Source organism: Lonchura striata, chromosome 25 (genome assembly GCF_050655825.1).
Source record: "Lonchura striata isolate lonStrDom1 chromosome 25, ASM5065582v1, whole genome shotgun sequence".
Lineage (NCBI taxonomy): Eukaryota > Metazoa > Chordata > Aves > Passeriformes > Estrildidae > Lonchura > Lonchura striata.
Window position 1 is genome coordinate 4,506,774 of NC_140727.1, and position 14,515 is coordinate 4,521,288.

Here is a 14,515-nt window from a genome sequence, read left to right on the forward strand (position 1 = left end):
CCTGGGGACAGGTGGGGCTGGCACCGGGCACCAGGACAGGGACAGGGACATGGGACAGGGCTGGCACTGGGGACAGGATCAGGGACAGGGCTGGGGACAGGGACAGGTACTGCCGCTGGAACCAGTCCTGGTAGCGCTTCTGCTGCCCGAACCGCACCTGGGGACAGGCGGGGTTGGCACCGGGACAGGGACAGGGACAGGCGGGGCTGGCACCGGGACAGGGACAGGGCTGGCACTGGGGACAGGATCAGGGACAGGGCTGGGGACAGGGACAGGTACTGCCACTGGAACCAGTCCTGGTAGCGCTTCTGCTGCCTGAACTGCACCTGGGGACAGGTGGGGCTGGCACCGGGCACCAGGACAGGGACAGGGACATGGGACAGGGCTGGCACTGGGGACAGGATCAGGGACAGGGACAGGGACAGGGACTGCCGCTGGAACCAGTCCTGGTAGCGCTTCTGCTGCCCGAACCGCACCTGGGGACAGGCGGGGCTGGCACCGGGACAGGGACAGGGACAGGGCTGGCACTGGGAACAGGGACAGGGACAGGGGACAGGGACAGGGCTGGCACTGGGAACAGGGACAGGGACAGGGGACAGGGACAGGCGGGGCTGGCACCGGGCACAGGGACAGGGCTGGCACTGGGAACAGGGACAGGGACAGGTACTGCCGCTGGAACCAGTCCTGGTAGCGCTTCTGCTGCCCGAACCGCACCTGGGGACAGGTGGGGCTGGCACTGGGACAGGGCTGGCACCAGGGACAGGGGACAAGGACAGGGATGGCACTGGGGACACCACAGGACTACCACTGGGGACAGGAACAGGGCTGGGGACAGAGCTGGCAGTGGGGACAGGGCTGGAAATGGGGACACGGACAGGGACAGGGCTGGTAGTGGGGACATGCAGGATCCTGAGCCAGGGGGGATTTGGGAGGGAATCTACTGGGAATTTGGGATGGAATCCATTGGGAATTCAGGAGGGAACCCAGGGGGAACTGAGGATGGAACCCAGGGGGAACTGGGGATGGAATCCAGGGGGAATTGGGGAGGGAATCCAGGGGGAACTGGGGATAGAAGCCAGGGGAAATTTGGGAGGGAATCCAGGGGGAACTGGGGATGGAACCCAGGGGGAATTTGGGAGAGAATCCATTGGGAATTCAGGAGGGAACCCAGGGGGAATTGGGGATGGAATCCAGGAGGAACTGGGGATGGAATCCAGGGGGAATTGGGGATGGAATCCAGGGGGAATTTGGGAGGGAATCCATTGGGAATTCAGGAGGGAACCCAGGGGGAATTTGGGAGGGAATCCATTGGGAATTCAGGAGGGAACCCAGGGGGAATTTGGGAGGGAATCCAAGGGGAATCTGGGAGGGAACCCAGGGGGAATTTGGGAGGGAACCCAGGGGGAATTTGGGAAGGAACCCAGGGGGAATTTGGGAGGGAACCCAGACGGAATTTGGGAGGGAACCCAGGGGGAATTTGGGAGGGAATCCAGGGGGAATTCAGGAGGGAACCCAGGGGGAATTTGGGAGGGAACCCAGAGGGAATTTGGGAGGGAATCCAGGGGGAATTTGGGAAGGAACCCAGGGGGAATTGGGGAGGATCCCAGGGGGAGTTACCCGCGAGGTCATGAAGAGCAGCTTGGTCTCCATGTCGGGGGTGAGGCGGCACGCCAGGAACTTGCGGGAGGTCCTGGACTGCAGGAGCTGCAGCACACCTGGGCAGGGACAGGCAGAGGGGTTTTGGGTGGAAAAGGGCTCAAACACGTCCTGAGCAGCTGCCCTGAGGTGTTCAACAGAATTTAACCCGGCTCCAAAGGGGTGGGAACACTTCCAAGCCCCATTTCCCTGGAATTGCTGCATCTAGAACCTGCTGGGAAGCGCCCAGAGAAGGGAATAATTTATAGGAATATCATTAATGTAAATAAAGCTGGGGAATCCATCACTCTTCCCACAGAATGAGGCTACTGGGAGGAATTAAATCCCATGGAAGTGCCACTCGCTGCAGCTCCTGGAATTCCTGCTTTTTATGGAGCTTCTCCAAGCTCTGCTCAGCCACTTCGGAGTTTGGGCTCAGCTTTTAAATCACTTAACGAAGGGAAGTAGCCCTGATTATCCTGGAACTGCAGGCTGGTTTGGGTTGGAATCACCCAGAGATTACCCAATCCACAGACAGGGACAATTCCCACTGGATCACAGCCCGTTCCAACCCAGCTTGGAACAATTCCAGGGCCGAGAAACTACGGAAGCGTGGAGCCCAGGAGGAGCAGCACCATTTAAGGATCCCACGAGGTTTTTCTGGGATGGGTCAGGCCCGGATGCCTCCGAGGCCTCTGCAGCACTGGAAAACCCCTGGAAAACGCTGCGGGGCGAACACAGGGAATGTTCCAGGCCCGGTACCTGTGAACTGGGAGCTGAGCACCTGCGGGTTGTGCAGGATGTCCTTCCAGAGCTGCTCGAACTCCGGGATCCGCGCCACGTTCTGCAGCAGCCGCACCAGGTCCCGGCCGATCATGAAACAATCCATGAACTGGGGAGAAAGGGGCAGGGAAATGTGGAATTCCCAGGAGAATCCCGGCCGGAGCAGGGGGATGGGAGCAGGGAAGGGAGGAACGCCCCGCGCTGCCGCCTCCCCGGGCACGTTCCGCTCCGTTCCCCGCTGGAAGGCGCAGGTTGGGATGGGGGGGACAGGCAGGGAAGGTTGGAAGCTATTTTGGAATGTTCTCCCTCCCAAAGCAAACAAGCAGCCCAGAAATCCCATAAATCTGCCACCTTCCCCCGGCGCCGCAGCCAGGCCCCGCAGCCGGGAGCCGGGGGGGATGGGGAATGGGCAGGATTTGGGATAAATCCCAAAAGTTGGGATAAATCCCAGCTCTGGGGGGTCTCCTGCTCCACCCAGAGCCAAACGAGGCCTGGAGCTGCTGCCGAGCCCCCATCCCAAACTGCTCTTCCCAGGGGAACAGGATCCCAGCCCAATCCACCGCTCCTGGAGCAGGATCTCATTCCCATCCCATCCCAATCCCAATCCACTGCCCTGCTCCTGGAGCAGGGAGATGCAGGATCCCATTCCCATTCCCGTCCCATCCCAATCCCAATCCACTGCCCTGCTCCTGGAGCAGGGAGATGCAGAACTCCAATCCCATTCCCATTCCCACTCCCAATCCCATTCCCAATCTCTCACCCTCTCCCGGAGCAGGGAGACGCAGAACTCCATTCCCACTCCCAATCCCATTCCCAATTCCAGTCTCACCCTCTCCCGGAGCAGGGAGATGCAGAACTCCAATCCCATTCCCATTCCCATCCCAAACCCATTTCCATTCCCACTCCCACTCCCACATTCCCACTCCCAATCCCATCCAATCCCAGTCTCACCCTCTCCTGGAGCAGAGAGATGCAGAACTCCATTCCCACTTCCATTCCCACTCCCAATCCCAATCCCATTCCCACTCCCACTCCCATTCCCAGTCTCACCCTCTCCTGGAGCAGGGAGATGCAGAACTCCATTCCCATTCCCGCTCCCACTCCCATTCCCACTCCCATTCCCATTCCCATTCCCACTCCCACTCCCAATCCCACTCCCACTCCCATTCCCAGTCTCACCCTCTCCCGGAGCAGGGAGATGCAGAACTCCATTCCCACTCCCATTCCCACTCCCACTCCCACTCCCATTCCCATTCCCATTCCCATTCCCACTCCCAATCCCACTCCCAATCCCACTCCCAGTCTCACCCTCTCCCGGAGCAGGGAGAAGCAGAAGTCCATTCCCATTCCCACTCCCATTCCCATTCCCACTCCCACTCCCACTCCCATTCCCACTCCCATTCCCAATCCCATTCCCAGTCTCACCCTCTCCCGGAGCAGGGAGACGCAGAACTCCATTCCCACTCCCACTCCCAATCCCACTCCCATTCCCACTCCCACTCCCAATCCCATTCCCAGTCTCACCCTCTCCCGGAGCAGGGAGACGCAGAAGTCCACCTCCTTCTGCCGCAGCGCCTGCAGCGCGGCCGTGCCGTGGTGGTCCACGATCAGCCGCAGGTAGGTGTACACGGCCATGGCCACCAGCAGGCTGCTCTTCAGCACCCACTCCCTGAAAACCCCAAATCCGCCCCAAAATCAGCCCCGGCACCGGCGCTCTGTGGGACCGGCCTCTGGGAACGGCGGGAATGCCGGGAACGGCGGGAACCCCGGCTTGGGAATGGCGGGAACAGCAGGAACCCCGGTTTGGGAATGGCAGGAACAGCAGGAACCCCGGTTTGGGAATGGTGGGAACAGCAGGAACACCAGTTTGGGAACGGCAGGAACCCTGGTTTGGGAACGGCAGGAACCCTGGTTTGGGAACGGCAGGAACCCTGGTTTGGGAACGGCGGGAACCCCGGTTTGGGAATGGCAGGAACGGCGGTTTGGGAACGGCGGGAATCCCGGTTTGGGAATGGCAGGAACGGCGGTTTGGGAACGGCGGGAACCCCGGTTTGGGAACGGCAGGAACCCCAGTTTGGGAATGGCGGGAACCCCAGTTTGGGAATGGCAGGAACCCCAGTTTGGGAATGGCAGGAACCCCGGTTTGGGAACACTGGGAACGGGCCAGCAGCAAAGGTGGGACCAGCCTGGTGTCACCTGGAACCACCAGGGGTTCAGCAAAGGTGTTAATTAATCAGTGTGGTAATTGGGGGATGTGTTAATTAATAAATATAATAAAGATATAAAATGATATCTTTGTGGATCAGGGTTTGGGAACACCGGGAACGGGCCAGCAGCAAAGGTGGGACCAGCCTGGTGTCACCTGGAAGCATCTCCCAGGGGATAAGCAAAGGTGTTAATTAATAAATACATTCATTAGCGAATGTTTTAATTAATAGAGACAATAAATAATTAGGATATTAAATGATATCTATGTGGGATCGGGGTGTGGGAATGGGCCAGCAGCTCCACGGGCCATGGGGCAATCACGGATTTTAGGGAATCTGCTCCAGGGGCAGTCACGGATTTTAGGGAATCTGCTCCAGGGGCAATCACGGATTTTAGGGAATCTACTCCATGGGGCAATCATGGATTTTAGGGAATCTACTCCATGGGGCAATCACAGATTTTAGGGAATCTACTCCATGGGGCAGTCATGGATTTTAGGGAATCTACTCCATGGGGCAATCATGGATTTTAGGGAATCTACTCCATGGGGCAATCATGGATTTTAGGGAATCTGCTCCATGGAGCAATCACAGATTTTAGGGAATCTACTCCATGGGGCAATCATGGATTTTAGGGAATCTGCTCCACGGAGCAATCACAGATTTTAGGGAATCTGTTCCATGGGGCAGTCATGGATTTTAGGGAATCTGCTCCAGGGGCAATCATGGATTTTAGGGAATCTGCTCCACGGAGCAACTACAGATTTCAGGGAATCTGTTCCATGGGGCAGTCATGGATTTTAGGGAATCTGCTCCACGGAGCAATCACAGATTTTAGGGAATCTACTCCATGGGGCAATCATGGATTTTAGGGAATCTGCTCCACGGAGCAATTACAGATTTCAGGGAATCTGTTCCATGGGGCAACCACAGATTTTAGGGAATCTGCTGCCATTCCAGCTTGGAGCAAAGCCCCTCCCAGCCCTGTCCCGGGAATCCTAAGGCAGGAATTGCGTGGATCCTCGCTGGATCCATCCAGCCCGGGATGAGCTCCCCAGCTGCCCGAGCACAGGAAACTTTTCCGGGCAATCAACTCCAGGCCGCTGCTCCCACAGGAAAAGCTCCCCCACGGCTCGGGAAGCTCGGGAAGGAAACATTCCCGGGATTGGCCCCATGGATGTGGGGGGATCTGGGGGGATTGGGGACGCTCAGCCTGCAGGAAGGGCTGGGAATTCCCGGTCTGGGAATGTGGGAAGGGCAGGAAGGCGTCCCGCTCCCGGCTTACCTCTGCTCCGTCAGGATCTCCAGGACGTTCTCTGCCAGCCAGATGTTCTTGGCAGTCACGTCCCCGCCTGGAAAAGAGCCAGGGAAAAGCAGCTGGAGGGAGCGGAGGGATTTGGGAGCGGGATTTGGGAGCGGGATGGTTGGGAAAACCATGGAAAATCAGGGAGAACCATGAAAATCCAGGGAGAACCAGGAAGAACCTGGGAAAACCAGGGAGAACCTGGGAAAACCTGGGAAAATCAGGGAGAACTAGGGAGAACCATGAAAATCCAGGGAAAACCAGGGAGAACCAGGAAGAACCTGGGAAAACCAGGAAAAAACAGGCAGAACCTGAGAGAACCTGGGAAAACCAGAGAGAACCTGGGAGAAAAACAGGAAGAACCTGGAAGATCCAGGGAAAATCAGGGAGAAGCAGGGTAAACCTGGGAGAACCTGGGAGAGCCAGCATTCCCAGCTCAGATCCTGAGCATTCCTGGCCCACATCCTGACGATTCCCAGCTCACATCCTGAGCATTCCCAGCAATTCCCAGCTCACATCCTGAGCATTCCCAGCAATTCCCAGCTCAGATCCTGAACATTCCCAGCCCTGATCCCAGCAATTCCCGGCTCACATCCCGAACATTCCCAACATTCCCAGCTCACATCCTGAACATTCCCAGCCCTCATCCCAGCAATTCCCGGCTCACATCCCAAACATTCCCAGCCCTGATCCCAGCAATTCCCAGCCCTGATCCCAGCAATTCCCAGCCCTGATCCCAGCAATTCCCAGCCCTGATCCCAGCAATTCCCAGCCCTCATCCCAGCAATTCCCAGCCCTGATCCCAGCAATTCCCAGCCCTGATCCCAGCAATTCCCAGCTCAGATCCCGAGCATTCCTGGCCCACATCCTGACGATTCCCAGCTCACATCCTGAGCATTCCCAGCAATTCCCAGCTCAGATCCTGAACATTCCCAGCCCTGATCCCAGCAATTCCCGGCTCACATCCCGAACATTCCCAGCCCTGATCCCAGCAATTCCCAGCCCTGATCCCAGCAATTCCCAGCTCCGATCCCAAGCATTCCTGGCCCACATCCTGATGATTCCCAGCTCACATCCTGAGCATTCCCAGCAATTCCCAGCTCAGATCCTGAACATTCCCAGCCCTGATCCCAACAATTCTCGGTTCACATCCCAAACATTCCCAGCCCTGATCCCAGCAATTCCCAGCCCTGATCCCAGCAATTCCTGGCCCACATCCTGACGATTCCCAGCTCAGATCCTGAACATTCCCAGCCCTCACCCCAGCAATTCCCAGCTCAGATCCTGAACATTCCCAGCCCTCATCCCAACAATTCTCGGCTCACATCCCAAACATTCCCAGCCCTGATCCCAGCAATTCCCAGCCCTGATCCCAGCAATTCCCAGCTCAGATCCTGAACATTCCCAGCCCTGATCCCAGCAATTCCCAGCTCAGATCCTGAACATTCCCAGCCCTGATCCCAGCAATTCCCGGCTCACATCCCGAACATTCCCAACATTCCCAGCAATTCCCGGCTCACCCGCGATCTGCTTCATGAAGGTCATGCAGACGCCGTCGGCTCCCAGCACGCCGCTCTTCACCAGCTCCCGCAGCAGCCACACCAGCTGCAGGGGAACCGGGAGCGGGGTCGGGATTTTGGGAGCAGGATTGGGATTTTGGGAGCGGGGATTGGGATTTTGGGAGCAGGGATTGGGATTTTGGGAGCGGGGGTTGGGATTTTGGGAGCAGGGGTTGGGATTTTGGGAGTGGGCGTTGGGATTTCGGGAGCGGGGGTTGGGATTTTGGGAGCAGGATTGGGATATCGGGAGCAGGATTGGGATTTTGGGAGCGGGGATTGGAATTTTGGGAGCGGGGATTGGGATTTTGGGAGCGGGATTGGGATTTCGGGAGCAGGGTTGGGATTTTGGGAGCGGGGGTTGGGATTTTGGGAGCAGGGTTGGGATATCGGGAGCGGGGATTAGGATTTTGGGAGCAGGATTGGGATTTTGGGAGCAGGATTGGGATTTTGGGAGCAGGGGGTTTGGGACCAGAGATTTTGGGAGCAGGGATTTCAGGAGCAGGGATTTTGGGAGCAGGGATTTTGGGATTTTTTGGGGCAGGGATTTTGAGATTTTGGGAGCAGGGGTTTGGGATTTCGGGAGCAGGGATTTTGGGATTTTGGGAGCAGGGGTTTGGGATTTCGGGATTTTTGGGATCAGAGCCACCCATGGCCCCATTCCCGCTCCTCCCTCCCGCCCTCCATGCTGGGACAGAAGATTCCAGGTGGGACAGGAGATTCCAGGTGGGACAGGGGGTTCCAGGTGGGACAGGGGGTTCCAGGTGGGACAGGGGGTTCCAGGTGGGACAGGGGGTTCCAGAATATTTGGGATGGGACAGGAAATTTCAGGTGGGACAGGAGATTCCAGAATATTTGGGATGGGACAGGGGATTCCAGGTGGGACAGGAGATTCCAGGTGGGACAGGGGGTTCCAGAATATTTGGGATGGGACAGGAAATTCCAGGTGGGACAGGAGATTCCAGGGATCCCGACCTGGCTCCTGCAGGTGTCCTGCAGCTTCAGGTACTTCTCCATGAGGATGTGGTTGATCTTGTTGAGGACGATGTTCATCCCGTCCCGGCTCACCAGCGCCAGGTCCCGGTAGCACTGAGGGGGAACCAGGGAAAACCCATCCTGAGCCAGCAAATCCAGGGATTTCGGGAACAAACCATCCCAGGAGGAATGTTTGGGGTAATTCCTGACAGGATTTCGGGGACAAACCATCCCAGGAGGAATGTTTGGGATCCAGGATTTCGGGGACAAACCATCCCAGGAGGAATGTTTGGGATCCAGGATTTCGGGGAAAAACCATCCCAGGAGGAACGTTTGGGATCCAGGATTTCGGGGAAAAACCATCCCAGGAGGAACGTTTGGGATCATTCCTGACCATTCCTGGCAGGAATTTAGGGATAAACCATCCCAGGAGGAACGTTTGGGATCCAGGATTTTGGGGAAAAACCATCCCAGGAGGAATGTTTGGGATCATTCCTGACCATTCCTGGCAGGATTTTGGGGATAAACCATCCCAGGAGGAACGTTTGGGATCATTCCTGACCATTCCTGGCAGGAATTTGGGGATAAACCATCCCAGGAGGAACGTTTGGGATCATTCCTGACCATTCCTGGCAGGAATTTGGGGATAAACCATCCCAGGAGGAACGTTTGGGATCATTCCTGACCATTCCTGGCAGGAATCTGGGGATAAACCATCCCAGGAGGAACGTTTGGGATCATTCCTGACCATTCCTGGCAGGAATTTGGGGATAAACCATCCCAGGAGGAACGTTTGGGATCATTCCTGACCATTCCTGGCAGGATTTCAGGGATAAACCATCCCAGAAGGAATGTTTGGGATCCAGGATTTTGGGGATAAACCATCCCAGGAGGAACGTTTGGGATCATTCCTGACCATTCCTGGCAGGAATCTGGGGATAAACCATCCCAGGAGGAACGTTTGGGATCATTCCTGACCATTCCTGGCAGGAATTTGGGGATAAACCATCCCAGGAGGAACGTTTGGGATCATTCCTGACCATTCCTGGCAGGATTTCGGGGACAAACCATCCCAGGAGGAATGTTTGGGATCATTCCTGACCATTCCTGGCAGGATTTCGGGGATAAAAACCATCCCAGGAGGAAGGTTTGGGGTCTTTCCTGGCAGGATTTTGGGGAAGGGCTGGATTTGTGGGATTCATCCTGCCCGAGCACTCCAGGATCCCAATCCCTGCAGATCCACAGGGAAACCCTGGGAAAAGTGGGAATGACCCCCCTGGGACAGGTGGGAAAATCCCCCGGGGGAGAAGGAAAATTCCTGCATTTCTGCCAGGCTGGCACCATCCAGGGGCTCCTCCCTGCCCGGGTGTTTAATTAAATTAGCACAGAGTGATTAATGGTGTTTAATTAGCAGAGAGTGATTAATGGAGCCTTCAAACGAGGGAGGGCAGGGAAAGCCGGGATCATCCCGGGCTCCATCCCGAGGAATTCCAGGAGGAGGAGGAGGAGGAGCTGAGGGCAGCTGGAGCAGCTGGGGACACCTGGGCAGCCTTGGGGGGCCTGTGCCAAATTTTGGGGCAGATTTTGGTCCCTGTGCCAAATTTTGGGGCAGATTCTGGTCCCTGTGCCAAATTTTGGGCCAGATTCTGGTCCCTGTGCCAAATTTTGGGGGAGATTTTGGCCTTTTGGTCCCTGTGCCAAATTTTGGGGCACATTTTGGTCCCTGTGCCAAATTTTGGGGCAGATTTTGGTCCCTGTGCCAAATTTTGGGGCAGATTCTGGTCCCTGTGCCAAATTTTGGGGCACATTTTGGTCCCCTGTGCCCAATTTTGGGGGCGATTTTGGGGCACATTTTGGCCTTTTGGTCCCTGTGCCAAATTTTGGGGCAGATTTTATTCTTTTGGTCCCTGTGCCAAATTTTGGGGGTCCCTGTGCCAAATTTGGGAGCAGATTCTGATCCTGTACCCAGTTTTGGGGTCCTTGTGCTGAGTTTTGGGGCAGAGATTGGTCTTTTAGTCCCTGTGTCCAGTTTTGGGGCAGATTTTGGGGTCCCTGTGCCAAATTTTGGGGCAGATTTTGTTCCTTTGGTCCCTGTGCCAAATTCTGGGGCAGATTTTGGTCTTTTAGTCACTGTGTCCAGTTTTGGGGCAGATTTTGGGGTCCCTGTGCCAAATTTTGGGGCAGATTTTGTTCCTTTGGTCCCTGTGCCAAATTTTGGGGCAGATTTTGTTCCTTTGGTCCCTGTGCCGAATTTTGGGGCAGATTTTGTTCCTTTGGTCCCTGTGCCGAATTTTGGGGCAGATTTTTGGCTCCCGGAGGAGTCCCTGGGCAGGTTTGGGGTCTCTGGGCCAAGTTTTGGGAATTTGGTTTTTCCCAGCCCAGCAGATCCCAGGAATCCGATCTCAGGGGGGATGTGGGAGCTGCTTGGGCAGGGAGGGGTTAAATCCCAAATCCCAGATCCCAAATCCCTGCTGGGATCAGGAACCCCTGGCCCGGCTCCAGCAGAGCCTGGCAGATGCAATAATTCCAATTATCCCAATTAATGATTTCCTTGGAAAAGCGCCGGGAGCAGCCACAGCAGAACCTCCCTTTTCCAGAGGAAAATTCCTCAGGAATCCATGGAATGATCCCCACCAGAGGGGTGGGATTCTCCCAGGCTTTGACCCCTGGAAGGGTCATTCCATGGGAAGAGGGGAAAAGCAGCTCTGGAAAAGCAGGAAAAGCTTCCCCTGCCTCGGGAACGGATCCCGGGGGATTCAGGCTGGGAATGCTCGGGTGGATGCAGGAAAAATGGGATTCCCACAGCACCAGCAGGATTCCCAGGAAAAGCTGGTTTTGATTCCATGAGGTGATTCCTGGGGCTGGAGCCGCTCCCGAAGGTGGGATTGTGATCCAGGATGTGGAATTCCCAGAGCTGAATTCCCAAGGAATCTGCTTTCCCCGGAGCTGAGCACGTTCCTCCTCCTGGATCTGCTCCCAGAGGTGGGATTCTGATCCGGGAATTCCCAGAGCCGAATTCCCAGAAAATCACTTTCCCTGGGAGCTGAGCTTCTCCAGAGGATGAATTCCAGGAGCTTCCACGAGAAAAAAAGCCATTCCAGGCCTCCCAAGGCAAGGGAAAAAACGGGAAAAACCCGCGGAAAAAGCAGGATCTGCCCCAGCAGGGGACTGGCCCAAGGGATTCCCAGGGAGATTCCCGAATTCCCAGGGAGATTCCCGAATTCCCGCCCTCTCCCAGGGCTTTCCTCACCTTCTGGGCCTGCGCCGGGTCGGTCAGGACGAGGGTGAAGAGCCCCAGGCAGATCTCCTCGTGCTGGGGGGTGCCTTTGCAGATCTGCAGGAAAATCCCAAAATCCAGGGGAATTCCAGCTGGGAATGGAGCTGGGGGAAGGGAAAATCCTCCCCGCCAAAATCCCTGGGAATCTGGGAATGGTGATCCCCCCCAAATCCCTGGGACATCCCTGGGAATCTGAGACGTCCCAGGAGCTCCTGGGGTTTATTTTAAATTCCAAATCCAGAGGAATTCCAGCTGGGAATGGAGCCCCTGGAGCATCCCTGGGAATCTGAGATGTCCCAGGAACTCCTGGGGTTCATTTTAAATCCCAAATCCAGAGGAATTCCAGCTGGGAATGGAGAGGAGAAAAGGGAAAATCCCCCCCTCAAAATCCCTGGATCACCCCTGGGAATCAGAGACAGCCAAAATCCAGGGGGGTTCCAGCTGGGATTGGAGGGAATTCACGGATCCATGAGGGAATTCCAGGACTCCAGGAAGGAATTTTGGGATTCCAGAAGAGAATTCTGGGATCCATGAGGGAATTTTGGGACTCCCATGAGGGAATTTCAGGATTCCAGGAAGGAATTTTGGGCTCCAGGGGGGAATTCCAGGATTCCATGAGGGAATTCCAGGACTCCATGAAGGAATTTCTGAATTCCATGAGGGAATTTCAGGACTCCAGGAGGGAATTTCTGAATTCCAGGAGGGAATTTCTGAAACCATGAGGGAATTATGAATTCCATGAGGGAATTTCAGGACTCCATGAAGGAATTTCTGAATTCCATGAGGGAAATCTGAGTTCCAGGAAGGAATTTCTGAATTCCATGAGGGAATTTCAGGACTCCATGAGGGAATTCTGAATTCCAGGGGGGAATTCCAGGATTCCAGAGGGAATTCCCAAATTCCAGGAGGGAATTCTGAATTCCAGGGGGGAATTCGGGACTCACGTGGGCGTTGAGGGCGTCGTTGGCCTCGCGCTCCGAGAGGCCGCTGGTCAGAGAGGTCACGATCCCCACACAGCGCTCCAGCCTCTGGGAAAGGGGGAAAAATGGGAAAAACGGGGAAAAATGAGAGAAAAACGGGGGAAAACGGGGAAAAATGAGAGAAAAACGGGGAAAAATGAGAGAAAAATGGGGAAAAATGGGGGGAAATGGAGAAAAATTAGAGAAAAATGGGGGAAAACGGGGGAAAATGAGAGAAAAACGGGGAAAAATGGGGGGAAATGGGGAAAAACGGGGGAAAATGGGGGGAAATGGGGAAAAACAGGGGAAAATGAAAAAAATGGGGAAAAATGTGAGAAAAATGGGGAAAACGGGGGAAAATTGAGAAAAACAGGGGGAAATGAGAAAAATGGGGGAAAATGGAGGAAAACGGGGAAAAATGGGGAAAAAGTGAGAAAAACGGGGGAAAACGGGGCAAAAATGAGAAAAAAATGGGGAAAAATGGGGAAAAATAGGGGAAAACGGGGAAAAAATGGGAAAAACAGGGAAATACGGGGGAAAATGGGGAGAAACGGGGAAAAGTGGGAGGAAATGGAAGAATATGAGGAATAATGAGGAAATGGGATAAAATAGGGAAAAATTAGGGAAAACCTGGGAAAAACCCCATGGGGATTTGGGGGAATTTGTGACCAGGAGGATTTCAGGGAAGGTTTGTGTCCCGGTATCTCCCGGTGTTCCCGTTATTCTCATTATCCCCGGTGTCCCCGTTATCCCGGTATTCCCGGTGCCCCGTCTTCCCCATTATGCCCGCATCCCGATGTCCCCGTTATCCTGTTATTCCCGGTATTCCCATTATCCCCGGTGTCCCGGTGCTCCCGGTGTCCCCTCACCTCCTCCAGCTCATCCTTGGAGTCCAGCAGCGAGCACAGCAGGAGCTTCCCGCCCGCCGCCGCTCCCGCCTTGCCCTTGGCGAGCTCCATGGCCCGGGCGGGCACCGGCAGCGAACCGGGAGCGGCACCGGGAGGGAACCGGGAGGGAACCGGGACGGGGCCGCCCTTCCCCGGGGGCTCCGACCTGAGACCCCCCCGCGTGGGGGCCCGGGCGCCCCCTCCCAGCCCGGCCCGGCGGGATCGGCGGCGACCCCCGGGAATTCCGCGCTCGGGAGCGGCGGCGGGCTCGGTGATGGGGGAGGCGGGGACGGGCCCGCGGAAGGTGCCGGCCGGCGGAACGGCGGCGGGGCGGCGAGCAGGGGCCGGGCCGGGCCGGGGTCCCCGCTGGGTCCCCGCTGGGGCCGGGCCGGGGGAGGCGGCGGCGGCCGGAAGTTACCGGGGAGCGACGGAGGCGCCCGGCCGGAAGCGGAAGCGGCGCGCGGGAGGAAGGCCCCGCCCTTCCCGCCGCCGCCGGCCAATGGGAGCGGCGGGACGGGGGTGAGTGACAGCTAGCGGGGCGTGGCTTGGGGGCGTGGCACAGGAGGGCGTTCGGCCAATGGGGAGGAGGGGGCGTGGCCGTGCGAGGGGAGGCTCCGCCCACCACGCGTGAGCGGGAAACCCCGGGAACCCAAAAACCCCAAAACCCCCAAAAACCCCAAAACCCCCCAAAAACCCCCAAACCCCCCAAAAACCCCCCAACCCCCCCCCCCAAAAAAAACCCCCAAAATCCCAAATCCACCGGGAACCCCCCCAAAACCCCCCCCCAAACTCAAAACCCACCGGGAAGCCCCCCGGGGACCCCCGGGAACTCACCGGGAACCCGCCCGAACTCACTGGGACCCCCGGGAATGCCCTGGGAACCTCCCGGGAACCTCGAAATCACCGGGAACCCCCCGGTCCCCCCGGTCCCAC

General features: G+C 56.7%; 1 protein-coding gene across 1 annotated transcript in view; it reads right to left on the reverse strand.

Annotated features, from left to right (window-relative positions):
* Nucleotides 1–13,978, reverse strand: part of INTS3 (integrator complex subunit 3) — a 36,449-nt gene extending 22,471 nt beyond the window's left edge. Inside the window, exons 1-9 of the mRNA XM_077789420.2 lie at nucleotides 13,565–13,978; nucleotides 12,681–12,764; nucleotides 11,710–11,793; nucleotides 8,460–8,573; nucleotides 7,449–7,533; nucleotides 5,911–5,977; nucleotides 3,943–4,087; nucleotides 2,398–2,527; nucleotides 1,618–1,715 (exon numbers count right to left, since the gene is read on the reverse strand). Of these exons, the coding sequence (XP_077645546.1) occupies nucleotides 1,618–1,715; nucleotides 2,398–2,527; nucleotides 3,943–4,087; nucleotides 5,911–5,977; nucleotides 7,449–7,533; nucleotides 8,460–8,573; nucleotides 11,710–11,793; nucleotides 12,681–12,764; nucleotides 13,565–13,654 (897 nt within the window). The 5' untranslated portion in view covers nucleotides 13,655–13,978. The remainder of the gene's footprint in view (nucleotides 1–1,617; nucleotides 1,716–2,397; nucleotides 2,528–3,942; nucleotides 4,088–5,910; nucleotides 5,978–7,448; nucleotides 7,534–8,459; nucleotides 8,574–11,709; nucleotides 11,794–12,680; nucleotides 12,765–13,564) is intronic.
* Nucleotides 13,979–14,515: the final 537 nt, after the last annotated feature.